We start from the raw sequence: 16560 nt of genomic DNA, 5'->3' as shown, positions 1-16560 counted from the left end.
GCCAAATGGCCATCTCTTAAAACCTACATTCTATTAAAATATTGAGCAAAAAGTCTCTCTCTGGGAATCTAAGTCCAAGATACCACATATAAAAATCTCTAACATTAAGAAGGTAGCATATAGTTTAAATAGTTTTTTCTACAAAAAATTTTGTTAGGATAGCTAGTTCCCTTGGGTAAAGTCTGATTAGATGTATCATTTAACAACGAATCAAAATAGAGGTAGAGAACAAAAAGGAAGAGATACAAATCAGAGCATCTCTCTTTTCCTTTTGTGTCTCCATTGTCTGAGGGGTCAAATCTGAATTTGCTAAATGGCATTAAGTTCTTTCCAATAGACTTCTCTCTGCTTCTTAAATGTCATTTACCATTGTTCCTATTTCATGCCTTATTCTTCAGCAATATGGCCACAAACTACAATTATTCAAACTAGTATTACAGGTTTATTTTGCTGAAATTCATCTCTCCACTTTGAGAAGTCACTTGAGGATATAAACTCAAGAGTTTCATTAATATAATCAGGAGTCAGTAAACCACTGCCCTTTGGCCTTCATTTTTTATAAATAAAGTTTTATTAGAACACAAGCTCATTCAATAACACATTGTCTGTTGCTGCAAATGTGCTATAAAAACAGAGCTGGAAAAGAGACCACATAATCCTTAAAGTTGAAAATATTCACTATCAAGCCCTTTACAGAGTTTACTGACCTTTAGATAAAATAATTCTTCCAAAATATAGTCTACACTCAAGATATTCTTATGCAGCCTGACCAGGTAGTGGCGCAGTGGGTAGAGTGTCAACCTGGGACTCTGAGGACCCAGGTTTGAAATCCCCATGTCACCAACTTGAGCGCGAGGTTGCCAGCTTGAGCGTGGGATCATAAACATGACCCCATGGTCGCTGGCTTGAGCCCAAAGGTCGCTGGCTTGAAGCCCAAGGTCACTGGCTTGAGCAAGGGGTCAGTAGCTCAGCTGAAGCCCCCCACACTCCCGTCATGGCACGTATTAGAAAGCAATCAATGAACAACTAAAGTGCAATAACTACGAGTTGATGCTTCTCATTTCTCTCCCTTACAGTTGGTCTGTCCCTCTCTCTCTGTCTCTCTCAAGCTTAAAATATATATTTATATATAATATATAAGGTCTACCAGAAAGTTCTGTCCAGTTTTGGAATAAAACAAAATACAAATTTTTCTTACTGTCAATAAACTTTATTAAATAATATAATTGCCATTCTTATTAATGATTTCTTGCCAGCGTGAGGGCAACTTGTATATTCCATTTTTGAAAAATGTTTTATCTTTTTTTTTTTTTTTTTTTTTTAATTTTTTATTTATTCATTTTAGAGAGGAGAGGGAGAGAGAGAGAGAGAGAGAGAGAGAGAGAGAGAGAAGGGGGGGGAGGAGCTGGAAGCATCAACTCCCATATGTGCCTTGACCAGGCAAGCCCAGGGTTTCGAACCAGCGACCTCAGCATTTCCAGGTCGAGGCTTTATCCACTGCGCCACCACAGGTCAGGTCAAAAAATGTTTTATCTTTTGATGCGAAAAATTGAACCAGTGCTTGTTTGATATCTTCATTTTTTAATTCTTTGCCCTTCAAAAAATTTTGTAAGGACAAAAACAAGTGATAGTCAGAGGGTGCTAAGTTTGGGGGATATGGTGGATGGGACAGACATGCTTCTGTAGCATTTCTTCCTTGTTGAAATTCGTAAAAATTACAGTGGCGTAAATGAACTTTATCAGTAGCCATGGGTACACTATCGCTTCACAGATAAGACTAACGTGAATCAACTTCGTTTTAGTTAATTTGCTACGTCAGTATGTATACATTAAGTGATAAAAATAGAGAGACACACATGCGCCAAATAAACACGTGCTTACGTGTCAAAACTTGTTGTAATAGAAATGAACGGAACTTTCCGGTAGACCTTATATAATATTATGCATTTAAATTATAATCTTTATCACTTTTATATATGTTAATTGGTGAAATACAGTATAACTCAGAACACACAGAACCTAAGAGATGCAACTTATATTTTTTGTAGCTTGCATAGTCACTGCAAGAAAGTTTACTGTATTATTTTTAAGACACTGAAGCTCTAATTACCTTTCAAAAGATATAGAAACCTGGAAATAATAGACCATAATATACAACTTTTAAGAGATGACTTCAGAGAGGCATCTGGGCAAATTACATGGATTAATCAATACAACCCAAGACAAGGAGACAGCCCATTTTCCATTTAAAAACTAAAGACTCCTTGAACCTGCTCTTTGTGAGTCTTCTATTTCTTTGGCCCATTCTGAGTACATTCTTGAACCTGTGCCCTAATTTTATACTATCTTCCAATAGTGGATAATCTGATCCTCTGCTCAGATATCTTCTTGGGGCTGATGCTCTCTTCCCCCAGCTGCTGGGGATAACAGCTTCTGCATTTCTCACTGGGAAGTGTCCTAGCTGCAGTAACAGTTTCACCTAAGGTTATGCTCCACCCAGAGGGTGACTGAAGTTCAAAGACAGCTAAAAGAGGGATGCAATATGTCAGCCCCTTACCCCTAATGGAAACAACTCTAAAGTACCAGTTCAGCTCCAGAACTTCCTCAATGACACACAATTGTCTGTGGGTCAACTTCTCCCTCTTTATAGCCTAAACTTCTTTGTAAATGTATCTTCCCAATAAACTTAACCTTCAATCTCAGAGTCTCTTTACAGGAAACTCAACCTACATCACTCAACAGCTCTAATCTACTTTTTCATATACAGCTGTCTCTCGCCATATCACGGTTCACTTTTCATGGTCTCACTGTATTGCGAATTTTTAAATTGTATATATCTAATTTTGTATCACAAATTTTTCGCTATATCGCTGGATTTTGCGGTACATAGGTATTTTTTTATATTTATTATTTTTATTATTTTTGTGGCAAAATAAGTGTCAGAATGGTTAATAACAGTGTGGGAAAGATTTGTAAGAATGTGGAGAGGGTTTATAAAACCTTAAAATATATATAAATAATAAAATAAACATAAGGTCACTACTTCGTGGATTTTCTCCTATCGCAGGAAGTTCTGGAGCCTGATCCCCACTATAGATGAGGGACGACTGTATCTGGCCAATTTACATAAACTTGTTCCCTTTCACTGCTCCCATTTCACTCATAGCTTGAAACATTTCTATACCCAGTCCGTGTTGTTTTTATTTACAAAGTAATGATTCTGTATTTGCATACATTGTAAAATGATCACCACAGTAAGTCTAGTTACGATTTGTTACCATACATAACAATTTATGATTCTTTACTTCAGTGAACTACTGCAAATTTAATGGACATTTATCCTATACAGGTGAGATCATCCCAAGGTGTATCTATAACTTGTCTGAGAAAGGAATTAGATGGATAAAATTAGTACCAGTAGTACAACTTAAAATCTTAGGAGTTCCTATGAGATATAATATCTTTCTGACAATATTAATACTTCTACTTATTTACAGATAATTTTGGCATTATAAAAAAAGAATAATAATCACAACAATAAAACTAATCTTAAATTATATCCCTCTCTGTGATAATTAGTAGAAATCCAATGTTGACATGGTAAAACTCAAACACTTCATAAAGCAGGGTTTGGTGCCATGCACCAATCGTAACCACAATTTAAAAGTGATTCTCCTATAATTTTGTAAATTACATACCACTCCTGAGGTAGGAAATATATCACTAATACTTCCATCAGCTTCCCATGCTACGGTTATATGACCATAAGTTCCTTTTAAGCGTTCAACATTCAAGGTTATTAGGCTATCTTGCTCCATTTCTTCCACTTGTTTGTATAATGAATTCTAAAAAATATACAGGAAGTCACAAAGGTTATTTGAAATTACCCAAGTAGACTTTTATTTCATGCTACGATGTGTTTGCAATCTTTACAGTAAAAACCAACATGATATATTAAGTGAAAAACACTAGTTAAAAAACCATAATAAAAAAAACCCATAATATAGGAAAACTGATTTTATTTAAAAACATGCATGCTTGAAAAAAGTAAAAAACAGTTAAAATAAATGAAAAGGTTTATTTTTTTGAATTATATTTGTTTTCCTGTTTCTACATTTTTCAAATCTTCTTCCTTGAATATATATTATTTTTATACTCAGAAAAAACACACTTTCTTGAAAGTGTTATACATAGCACATAAAAAGTTTCTAGAACAAAAAGGACACTAGAGTTAGAAGAAGGATGTCTTCTTCTATCCTCAGCTCATGAGGATGAGCTGCCCAAAATATCCCTTTCTCTTGTGTTAGAATTCCTTACTCTCCTCTCCTGTCAACTTTTAACTTCTTTCCTTTGTTCCAGACTGGTTTCTATCTCGCTGTGTGACTGTAACACTCTTTGTTGGACACTTGGAACATCTCTTGCCAATACTCAATGAATTTTCCCTCAAAATTAATATTCTAAAGAATCCCTTCTTCAAAATATTCCTGGTTTCTCTATAGGCAATAAATCAAAAATATGAAGTATAAATATTTTTTCTTAATCTTTCCAGTCAGATTTTTCTTGTCTTTTTACTATGGTAGTCTGAAAAAAGATACCCACATTAATTTCTTAAGATTCTATTTAGAATACTAATTTGAATAAATATCCTATCTTATAACAATACTTTACAGTATTTGCAGCATTTTAATGCAGTGTTAGAAAATGTTTAAAAAAAAATCTTGCTCAAGGTAATCAAATATTCCTACAGAATATGCCTTGATTTTAAAATACGCAAGTATGCATAGAATTTGGTCACAAAAGACAATGCCTTTTAAGAAAAGAAGCTCTATCTGGCTTCATGCCCTCTATTAACAATATTTGTGAAATGATTTAATACAACGTGTAAATATTCAAGAAACTCTCATTTCCTACTAACGCTCATCTTGGAACGAGGTTTGACCAAATACAAGAGACCCAGGACACTAGCTATTGATTTGAATTAAACTATATGTTTTGAATGAATGTCTCTAGAGCAATTTTGGAACAAGCTTCATGAAGAGAACTGTATTACGCTGAGATAGCTGAGAAACAGAATGTACTCTCCATCTGTAGCAGTGCTTCAGGGTGAGACGCAGCTGGGCAGCAGAGAAGCCTGTTCTGGCCGCAGGAAGCCCAGGTCTGCCCTATGTACACTTGTATGAGATCCTGAGAATGCGTGTGAGTGCTCCTTCCTCCCGCAGAACCTACTGTGTGCCAGGTACTTCTCTGGTCAGCAAAAGAGCTGTGAGCAAAGCAGTATCCTAGATCTCACTCTTCAATTCTAGTAAAAAACAACTGACAATAGGCAAATTAGGCTATTATAAGTTTCATAAGGAAGAATAAGGCACAATAAAAAAGTAGTGATTAATGGTGGGGAGTTGAATTTTTCAATCAGGGAGGACCTTTCTGGTAAGGTAACATTTCAGCAAAGACCTGAAGAAAATGAGGAAACAAGTCATTATAAAGCTCATCTTCTTTCTTTCTAAGCCCCTACTTGACCCCTTTAGCTCATGTCTTAGAGCTGTACTGTCCTTTACAATAGTAGCCACTGGCCACATGTGGTTACTGTGCACTAGAAATGTGACTAGTCTGTAAGTGTGAAATGCACTTTGAATTTGGAGATAAACTATGAAAAAAGATTTTATATATATAGTATCTTATATATATGTAATTATATATATAATATATATGTATATATATATATTGTATTTTCTGAAGTGAGAAGCAGGGAGGCAGAGAGATAGACTCCTGCATGCACCAGACCAGGATCCACCCAGCATGCCCACCAAGGGGCGATGCGATGCTTTGCCCATCTGGGGCCGTTGCTCCATGGTAACCAGAGCCATTCTAGTGCCTGAGGAGGAGACCATGGAGCCATCCTCAGCACCCAGGGCCAACTTGCTCCAATGGAGCCTTGGCTGTAGGAGGGGGAGAAAGAGATAGAAGAGAGGGATAGGAGTGGACAAGCAGATGGGTGCTTCTCCTGTGTTCCCTGACCAAGAATCGAACCCAGGACATCCACACTCCAGGCCAACACTCTACCACTGAGCCAACTGGCCAGGGCTAAGATATAAAATATTTTATCAATAATTTTATGTTCATTACATGTTGAAATAATATTTCAAATATACTTGGATAAATAAAACATAGTATTAAAACTAACAACTTCACCGGTTTATTTTTTCCTTTTTATGTGACTACTAGTGTAAAGCCAGTGGCCACGGCCACTATCACAGCCGCCTGGCCCATGCAGGTTTGCATTGGATTCGGACAGTCGGTAAAGAAACAATGGAGCCAAAAACTGGTGGGCCATCATCTTTAATCCTAGCTTGCACCCGGCAGGCAAGTAAAAACACACACTGGGCTCCAAAACCCACTCACATTCAGTGCTCACAAAGCTACTGACTTATCTGAGTTTCCTAGAATCAAAGGTTTCTAGCTCACCAGACTTATTCACCTCTGATCCCCATCTCCTTCCTCCTACCTGCACAAACTGCACAAACTGGCTTCTCACTCAACACTCCGCCATCTTGGCTGCTTCTCCTGGCCTCCTCCATGTGGCCTTTCTCTGCTCTCTGCTGTGCTTTCTCTGCTCTCTCATGCTAATCTCAGGAACCAAGAGCAAGCTCCTGTTCTGCCCCCATTTTATAGTGTAGAAATCAAAACCTTTAATCCAATATACAAAATAGGAAAGTCTCTAATACAAAGTCACTTTCTGAGGCATGATGTTAAAACCCTGAGTGAGTCCCTAATGAGCTTCCCCGGTTGGCAACACTTCTCACGTGTTATCAAAACCTAACGCAATGCTGGGCAGCTGTGCTTCTTGTGACTCCACTGAGAGAGAACTCCTGGAAACTGGCACCTAATTTCCTCCAGACTTCAGCACATGAGCCTTCTTCCTTAGCTGATTTTGTTTGGTAGCCTTTAGAGCAGGGGTCTCAAACTCGCGGCCCATGCGGCCCGCCGAACAACTTTGTGCGGCCCGCAGAATAATCCACGAAGTTCAAAATATTTTGGATAAAATTAAGTAAGCCTAGGGGCCTACTTGTATTTTTCATTTCTCTAGCATCCTAGCTAGATATTAGCTTAGTTAACAGCAGTTGTGATGCGAACACAGTTTCTGGTCATTTTGTGACACTGAATAAACTGCATGTACGATTGTGCTTGTTGTACTGATTTTTTTTTTGTTTTCAACTGCAGTGAGAAAAGTGTTGCATAACAGTTGCCTTTTGTAGACCTAGTGCAGCCCGCCCAAGGGCTGTGATCTTGCTCTGCGGCCCACAGGCTGAGTTGAGTTTGAGACCCCTGCTTTAGAGTAATAAGTCTGTCATCAGAATAATAATATACTGAGTCCTGTGAGTCCTTGCAAGTTTCTGAACCAGTGTTGCTGGCGGCACCCCTAGCCCAGTGCGCCGGCCATGCCCCTGCTGGACCTCATCTGCCCTAGCAGAGGTCAGTCACAGCCATCTCCCTGCTGCCCCAGACGGGTGGGGCCTTCCTTCAGGGCCACTCCATCTGCGCGTGCTTTCTCCCCCGTGACTGTATTTCCCCAAGATGTGTGTGTAACTCCCTTCCTCATCTCCTCCAGGCCTTTGTCTTCATTTCACTTCCTCAGAGCAGACCACCCCGATATCCCACTCTGAAGATCTACACACAACTTCCAGCCCCTTCCGCACACCCTCTCCATCTGCCTTCCCTGCCTCATGATTCTCTATGCACTCACTGCTATCCCCTATAGCTACAGATACTTGTGTCTCTGTTCGTCTTTCTCTCCTGTCCCGTCTCTAGTCTCTATAATTTAAGAACCATGAGGATAAAGATTTTTATTGTTTCCTTTTCTGACATATCTCTCACATCTGAAACAGTATTTGGCACATAGTAGGTGTCTGTTAAATATCTGCCATATGAATAAATGAATGAGCAAACACACTTGTTACCCAGTTCCGGCGAAGGAGAAACTTATTCCTTACACCAAGACCCACATAAAGAATATCACTCTCCCTAACTGCACCTGAACAAGAAAGCAGTAGCCCCTACAAGGACATCAGCTTTCAAACAACAAAATGAAAGATCAGCTTCATGTTAGCAAAGTAAAGACTAGAAAAGAATTTGAGCCATGGTGACAGTATATTCAATCAACTTCAAAGCCCACCTTCTCTGTGGACATGCCCTGTGTGTTTAAGCCAGTTTGAGTTAGGGTCTCCTTACTTGCAGAATATTTCAGAGAAAGACACAGGAATGCTGCCACTATAACTCTAATTAATAAATCAGGATCTACCTTGAAAACAGGACTCAATTATGCAATATGAGTGAATGTCCTTTTAATAATACACTGTACTTGGTAAAGGAATATGAAGTCTGGGCATAGAAGTTGACCTGGAAGATTTGCACAGCTCTCCTTCCTCAGGAGAAGGCATCTCCGTATGTACGATGCGCATATAGTTACAAACATCTCCCTCCCATCCCACAGAAAGAATAAAGCATCACAGACAGTAAAATACATGCAGGAAATGTGTTTGGAATCTGCTTCATCAGCCTTTGGGACAAAGGGCTAACAGCAAATTCAAACTTCTGGGCCAAGGCCAATGGATAATATTTTAAATTCAATCTTATAAAAAGGAGTTAATATTGCAATACATAAAAATAAAGTTTAGGACAAATTGACCCAGAGGGAACAGTGTGTAAGACTAAATTGCAAGACAGTAGAATTCAGCTTAGAATGCACAACAGGGGGTGAAGCAGGGAAAGGGAAGGAAGAGAGGCTTAAGACACTAAGAAGTATGTCTCCTTTAGTCTGATAACAACCCACACATAAAGACAGTGAATACAGCAAGCTCACTTCTAAGTGTGGGCTCTTCGGATTCATTACCTGAGCAAATCCAACAACTCCATAAGCATCATCATTAGACAGGATAGTTATTTTTACATAACCATTAATACCAATCTCTGCTCCTCCTTTGGGATTTTTAAGCTGAACTCTGAAGGATTCTTCCTCCTCTGGAATTGTATCATCAAGAATATTTACTGTGATTACAGCTTCTCTGTCACCAGGTTCAAATATCAGTTCACCTGAACTGACATAAGAAGAATGTATAAAATAAGTCAACTACAACAAGTAAGAGACATATACATAGTACATTACTCATAAAGCTTTTATAACATTGATATTTAAAGTTTGGAAAAATCACATTTAATAAATAAAATTTTAATCTGAAGCTTTCATATAATACTAATTAAATTGGTAGAATAAATACTAGCAGTATGAATAAGGACCCAACTTCTGGTTTATAAATAGCTCATCATTTAGACATTTTTCAGTCATTAAATAAAGATTTAAAAATGAGGCGCCATATAAAATTATGGTGAGCATCGTCAGCAGAAAGCGCTGAACCTACCTAGGAATAAAATCAGACTGGCTTGAAACGTAGGCCAGCTCATACATGTGTGAATGGGTGGCTCCCACTAGAGCGATTATATTCTTGCTTGAATTAAGGGACTTGACTGTAAAAGAAGCTGCATCATGAGCAGAAGGTGCTTCCAGAATAAAAGAGAACTGACTCAGCTCTGAGTTCCAGCAGTAAAGAGCAGACGCAGCTCGGCCAACAAGAAGGATGTGGACTGCAGGAAGGAAGGAAACAGCAGGAGTGAAATATAAATCATCCCCTCACATGCTCCCCACATCAACACCACAGCAAAACCTTTCCATTCTCAAGGTCCCATTTTATTTCTGAGTAACACATGATTCAATTTCTAAAATAACTGAATGTAAATAGTAATTTTTAAATGCTATGGCATGATCAAGCCAGCCTGACAACATACCCTAAATCCACTTAAAAAAGTGATCCTTGGATGGTAAAACAAATGGATTTTAGACTTGTTATTAAACAAAATATTTATTTATTGAATAGCATGCTAAGATATTTTTGAAAGTGCAAAATACCCACAATCCTAGCATTAAGTGTTTCATTTCTGTATTTTCCTTCCAATCACCATTCATATAAGTTCATAATCGGCAGAGTTATAAAAAGTCTAAATACAAAAAAATTCTTAGTTAAAAAGCTGAACACTATATTTATTGTATACATATAATGTATGTAGTTTTATATGTTGCCACACAGCATTCAAATTTATCATTTAATATATAACCTATAAGATTGATCTAAAATATATTTAATAATAGTTTTCTATATAGTTTTTCAATATTAACTCTTTTTTTTTTTTTTAATTTTTCTGAAGTGAGAGGAGGGGAGGCAGAGAGACAGACTCCCGCATGCACCTGACTGGATCCACCCGGCATGCCAAACAGGGGGCGATGCTCTGCCCATCTGGGGCATTGCTCCATTGCAACTGGAGTCATTCTACTGCCTGAGGCAGAGGCCATGGAGCCATCCTCAGTGCCCCGGCCAACTTCACTCCAATGGAGCCTTGGCTGTGGGAGGGAAAGAGAGAGATAGAGAAAAAGGAGAGGGGGAAGGGCGAAGAAGCAGATGGGCGCTTCTCCTGTGTGCCCTGGCCGGGAATCGAACCCAACACTTCCAAACACCGGGCCAGTGCTCTACCACTGAGCCAACCGGCCAGGGCAATTTATTCTTTAATTATTTTCACTTCATAAATTCTCAAAGGTGGTTAACTAAGTCAAGAATATGTTCTGCCTATGCTTTTGTGGAAATGTAATTAGAAAACCACACTCTTCATAATTCAAAGCAATTGTACATATTTGTATTTATAGAAGTTAGGAGGAGAAGGGGACTTACTACAATGTATGCAACACTAAAAAATGTTCACACTTAAAACTGGGAAGTAAGAAACCACAGAGAAATATTAATAAATTCCAGTACTTGTTGAAATACACAGGACATAAAGATATCAGATAAGATTGAATGGTTATTAAAATAGCACATAAAACTAGGAATCATGAGTCTCTTTCAAAATTTTGAATAATAGGATAAAATGGAAAATATCATATTCTTACTCTTAAATACCAAGAACTGATAATATTTATTTATAGGAATTAGTGTAACTACTATTGCAATTTAGTAAATGTTGCATAAAAGGCGGTTACTAAAAAATTTTGTATTTTCAAATGATCATATATTTTTCAAAAAGCTCTGTAAAACTGGAGACATTCAGTACAGAGCAAACTCGTCACGGAGATCTCAGCATCTCTCAAGGTTAATTGATTCCATAGTCGCAGGCAAAATCAGACACTAACGTATGCTGAACATCAATGATTATAATTAACCCTGAGATACTTGTAAGGTATTTTTCCCCCCCGCTGAGAAGGAAGGAAGAGGCCAGAGCCACAAAGTGTGGAATAGCAAATGGCTTTATTGAGTACAGAGCGCGCATCCCGCCCGGCAAGGTTCCCTGGTCCTGAAGAAAGAAAGATGGAGGCCAGGGAAGTTGCACGGATTAAACCGCGTGGGAGATATTTAAAGGGTCCATCTAGGGAAGTGGAGCTAACATGACGTGGTGAAATCCCACTGGCTGGCAGATGATCTCTTTTTTCCAGACGGTTCCTGTGAAGCCTCCTTTTGGCGAGCTTGGTTGTGGGCGGTCCTAGCCAAAGTTCAGGGCCTGGGTTCCCCACGTGACCATTCCCCATTATCCACCAACCTTATAATACTCTCTGTTTACTTCCTTGCAATCTACCAGTCTCTAATCTTTCTCGCATGGCAAACTTCCCTTTTTCACACACACACTCACTCATACTCACACACACAAGTGTGTTTCTCTCCCTGTCCCTATTTCTCCATCTCCTCATTAACCTCAAATAAAAGGCACCCCAATACTTTTAGGGTGAAGGTAAAAATCCTTTAAGTCCATCTCTGGCCTATCTAATTACATCTTCGATTTACCCTGCACCACTCTCCCCGCACCGCCCCCTTGCCTTCTCCCTGGTCCTTGAAAAGCTCATGCTAACGGCTACAGTCCGACTCTGGATATGCTGTTCCCTCAATCCAAAGCCTGCCCGTGTTCAGCTCTGCCTCATTAACACCTACTCACCTACATTTCACAATTAAAAGTTTCTCAAGAAAGGAAGTTTTCTGGGCGTCCCTTAGACCAGGTCAAGCCCTCTCTGCTTTGTGTTATGGGAGTACTCTACTCTTTCGTAGCAGTTAATTTCTGTGATTTTACTTAATGTCTCTCTTCCCTATTACATGTTGAACTTCTTCAGGGCAAAGATGATATCTGATTTTGCTTACCCATGTTTCCTTGGGGTCTACCATTGTGCTTGGCATCTAAGTGGCACTAAAAATATATATTAAATAATAAAAGGAGAGAAGTGGGAAGGGGGAGATACATTTACATGTCCTTGCAGCCTTTGTCATATTCATTCTTTTTCTTCCATTTAAAGAATTCAGCCACCATCCAATAATCTCTGTCAAGTCATTAACAAGAATTAATATGTAATCCTCATAGTCATGGCTCCAATCTAATGCTTTTAATAAAATATTTGACACATTCAAAATAAGAAAATCCTTGAATATTATTTAATGCATAATTTCAGCTTTCAAGGGATCTATAATAAGCCATTTTAAATAATTACCTGTAATCTTTTCATACTTCTAGAATCTCAAGTCACAGAAACAAAAGAAATAAAGAGACCTCACAATGGGTCCCTTAATAAGCCTCTGGCAGATTTTTTCACAAATTATTTTAGAAAGTGTACCTATTCTGTTTTTTTAAAGTCTTTAAAAAGAATTCTATTATTTCAATTAATGGCCCATTCAGGTAGAACTCCTCATCCTTAAAAAACATTCATTAGGCAACTATTTTGAATTATAATAAGTGACTCAAGTAGATTATGTTAGTCCATTTGAAAACTTGAAGTTTGCCTGACCTGCGATGGCGCAGTGGATAAAGCCTCAGCCTGGAACACTGAGGTCACTGGTTTGCAACCCCTGGCTTGCCTGGTCAAGGCACAGGTGGGAGTTGATGCTTCCTGCTCCTCCCCCCTTCTCTCTCTCTCTCTTTCTGTCCTCTCTCTCTCTCTCTCCCTCTCTAAAATGAATAAATAAAAATAAATAAATAAACTTTAAAAAACTTCTTTAAGAGAAGTAAAAATGACAAAGGTACACCATTAAAGTACAAGTAGACAAAAACAACACAAACACAAAGCGGCAGCATTTATTCCGTGAATCAGTTGTTGAGAGAATGATGAGCACATCACTCAAGTTTTTTCTCACAGCAGAACACAAAGGTGAGGCCTGTCAGAGGCCGACAATGCAAAGAGAAGCTATTTAAGGAGAGGATGAGCAGCACAGAGAGAGACACTCCAACAGCACTGTGAACCTGGTACGCAGGCCAGAAGGCACAGTAACCGTCCACATGGGAGGTGGCTGGGGTATGGGAGAGCCTGGGCACCAGGGCCGAGAGGGGAAGAGGACACATGAAAACGAGGTAAAATGAGACAAACTATAAAAAGGTACTAAAGGGTAAAGGGCATCAAACATATGGTGATAGGAAGAGATTTGACTTGGGGAGGTGAACACACAATGCAATATACAATGTATCATAGAATTATACACTTGAAACCAGTATAATTTTATTAATCAATGCCACCCCAATAAATTTATCATAAAAAATGAGAGGTAAATAACCTGATTCCTGGTTAACAGTGAGGTGGCACTGCCCAAAGGTTACCATGCCTGACATGGCAATAGTCAGGCATCTAACAAAACCCGCAAGAATACACTTGTATTTGTGCTAAATCCTCTACTCTTTTCAACATCATTTAACTTTTGGGAGTTCAAGTACCCCAAAATCTAAACCTCTAATTGATTTCCTCCTGATTTCAGTTCCACACCTCCAATCACCCACACAGGCTCTCTACCAACTCCAGCTGAGCAGTTATAAACTTCTGCATCCAGCATGTTCTATGCACCAAAGATAGGCAGAGTTGTGCAACGTGACTTTGATCATCACTTGTCTTTAAAACACCTGCAAGGATTTTTCTACCTCTGTAAACTCGGAATATTGTCTGGGGACACTTAAAAGTCCTTGAGGCCCTTAAAGACAGCCTGTGAGAGATGGCCTGTGTGTTCATAATAATGCTCAGGTGTTATTTGTCTACTTCACTCTCACTCTTTTAGGAGTGCACAGTGGGATTTTGCAAAGGCCACATGATTGATATTATTGCAACAGGTTAAAAATACTAATGCAGACACAAACATCCAGATATCATCTATTAAACCAGACATAAGATTTGCAAAAACAAAAAAGAATTACCACTCTTCTTACAGGCATTTTTGTTTTGGAAAATATAGTTTTTATAAAAATAAAACATGTTATTTATGTTCACATGTAATAAGTTTATTGCTGTTATTCTTAAAAGAATAAATATCTTTGAATTTCTCTATTTAATTTCTAATATACTGAATATTAGTAGATACACACACAAACAAAAACTCTGAGGTCTCAAATTTTATGGGGGTAAAAAGTTCCTAAGACCAAAATGTCTGGGAAGTAGACCATCTGGAGCACGGGCCAAGCCCCGCCGACACTCCGGGTCTGCTTTGTGGACAGGCTCTCGAGCGTCTCCAGCCTAACCACCACATTCTGACTCGAACCCTTGTCCCACCACACTAGTCTGCCTGCTGTGCCCTCAATACCACAGACACTCTGGCCTTCACTTCTGCTCATACCTTTTCCCCCGCCCACCATATTTCCTGTCGAGCTACCCAGGGGATTGTTCAAGATCTCCTCCAGGATGCCTGAATCGCTCCAGTTCTTCTACTCAAACAGCAAATGGGATCAGGACTCTACCTTGAATTTTTATCTTAATATTTTTCTTGCTTTTCCAACTAGACATTAAACCTATGAAGGTGAGAAATTCTTCATAACTTTAAACAATGACTTACATGTAATATCTAATTAATAAATGTGCAGTTTAATTCATAAAGAATTTCTACATCTCAGTTTAAAAGTGGAACTTTGAGTATCCATATTTGCCTGCTGAGCCATTCAGCTTAGGCCCCCAATTCCTCTGGGACCCTTGACAAGAGACATGCTGACTCTGAGTGTGCCCTCTCACTGTTCACCTGCTGTGGGAGGCAGCACCACTAGTCACCATGCCAGTGCCCTGGGCTTCTTTGCCTTACTGTCACTGGCACAGCCTTGTGGCTCCTTGACAACCCTAAAATAATTCTAAAGCCTCCAGACAGCATTAACCACTTGGACTCTCAAGAATTCATCAGAAACTAATGAGATTAAAAAAACTGCTTATACCTGAACAGGCGGTGGCACAGTGGATAGAGCGTCAGTCTGGGACGTTGGAGGACCCAGGTTTGAAACCCTGAGGTTGCCAGCTTGTGTGTAGGCTCATCCGGGTTGAGCACAGGCTCTCCAGCTTGAGCGAGGGGTCACTGGCTCGCTCGCTTGAGCGAGCATGGATCATGGACATGATCCCATGGTCACTAGCTTAATCCCAAAGGTCTCTGGCTTGAGCCCAAAGGTCGCTGGCTTGAAGCCCAAGGTCACTGGCTTGAGCCCAACGTCACTGGCTTGAGTCCAAGTTCATTGGCTTGAGTAAGGGGTCATTGACTCAGCTGGAGCCCTCTACACCCCATCAAGGTACATATGAGAAAGCAATCAGAGAACAACTAAGGAGCTGCAATGAAGAAATGATGTTTCTCATCTCTCTCCCTTCCTGTCTCTCTGTCCCTCTCTCTGTGTCAAAAAACAAAAACAAAACAAAACAAAACAAAAAAACCACATATTTCTGATGGGTAGCAGATAGCACAGAAACCCAAAAACTGATTTCGGATGATTGAAGACAGTTGGGAGAGTGAAGAAGGATGGCACAATTCTCACAACCATTTTTTACTTTATAAAAATTCTTCAGTGCACATACTTCCTGTCCCCTTATAAATACTTCTATAGTTAAAAATATGTATGTCAAGTCATTCTTCATCCTTCCCTGTAGTAATGTATGGTCTTCCCTTATGCTTCACTAGCATTTCCCCCATGTTTAGTAATTCTCATTCTTCTTATGCATAATCCCCATTTTAACAGCATCAGTCCTTCGGAGCTCTACGATTACTGGAAATACTATTGTCAAGATCTTGATTTTATATATTTATTAAAATAACCAGTGTCTAGCACTGTGATTAGAATCCTTCTAGCTTTCCACACTGCTCTCAGCACTCGCTGGCAGTTGAAGAGCCCTTACCTATGCCTGAGGCTGGTGTGAAGGGGTGGATCTTATCCACAGGAGTAAAATCCAGGGACTGAAAATGTCTAAAAGAAGATTGTCCTGGCTCCCAGATGAAAATATCAATTGAATTTTGATCTCCTACAACAATAAAATAAAAGTCAAATCTGAAGGCAAAAGTTACAGAAAAAAAAATGACAATTACACAGTAAAAGTATAATAAAAACATTAAATTTACTTAAAAGAACAAATGTAACAGGTCGGACATTCCTAAGAATTCACTCAATTAAACAGAAATACAACTTAGTAGGAAATATATCAAGCCTCTCTGCATCTACCACACGAAGTATACACAAAGCCACTAATCAGGACTGATATCCGAAAAA

General features: G+C 39.0%; 1 protein-coding gene across 1 annotated transcript in view; it reads right to left on the bottom strand.

Annotated features, from left to right (window-relative positions):
* ADGRV1 (adhesion G protein-coupled receptor V1) overlaps positions 1 to 16560 on the bottom strand; it is a 729252-nt gene that overhangs the window by 508025 nt on the left and 204667 nt on the right. Inside the window, exons 50-53 of the mRNA XM_066273806.1 lie at positions 16193 to 16315; positions 9414 to 9636; positions 8888 to 9092; positions 3699 to 3845 (exon numbers count right to left, since the gene is read on the bottom strand). Coding sequence (XP_066129903.1) covers positions 3699 to 3845; positions 8888 to 9092; positions 9414 to 9636; positions 16193 to 16315 — 698 coding nt within the window. The remainder of the gene's footprint in view (positions 1 to 3698; positions 3846 to 8887; positions 9093 to 9413; positions 9637 to 16192; positions 16316 to 16560) is intronic.

The sequence above is a fragment of the Saccopteryx bilineata genome, chromosome 4 (assembly GCF_036850765.1).
Source record: "Saccopteryx bilineata isolate mSacBil1 chromosome 4, mSacBil1_pri_phased_curated, whole genome shotgun sequence".
Lineage (NCBI taxonomy): Eukaryota > Metazoa > Chordata > Mammalia > Chiroptera > Emballonuridae > Saccopteryx > Saccopteryx bilineata.
The sequence above is the reverse complement of the archived record's forward strand: the minus strand, read 5'-3'. Positions and strand labels throughout refer to the sequence as shown.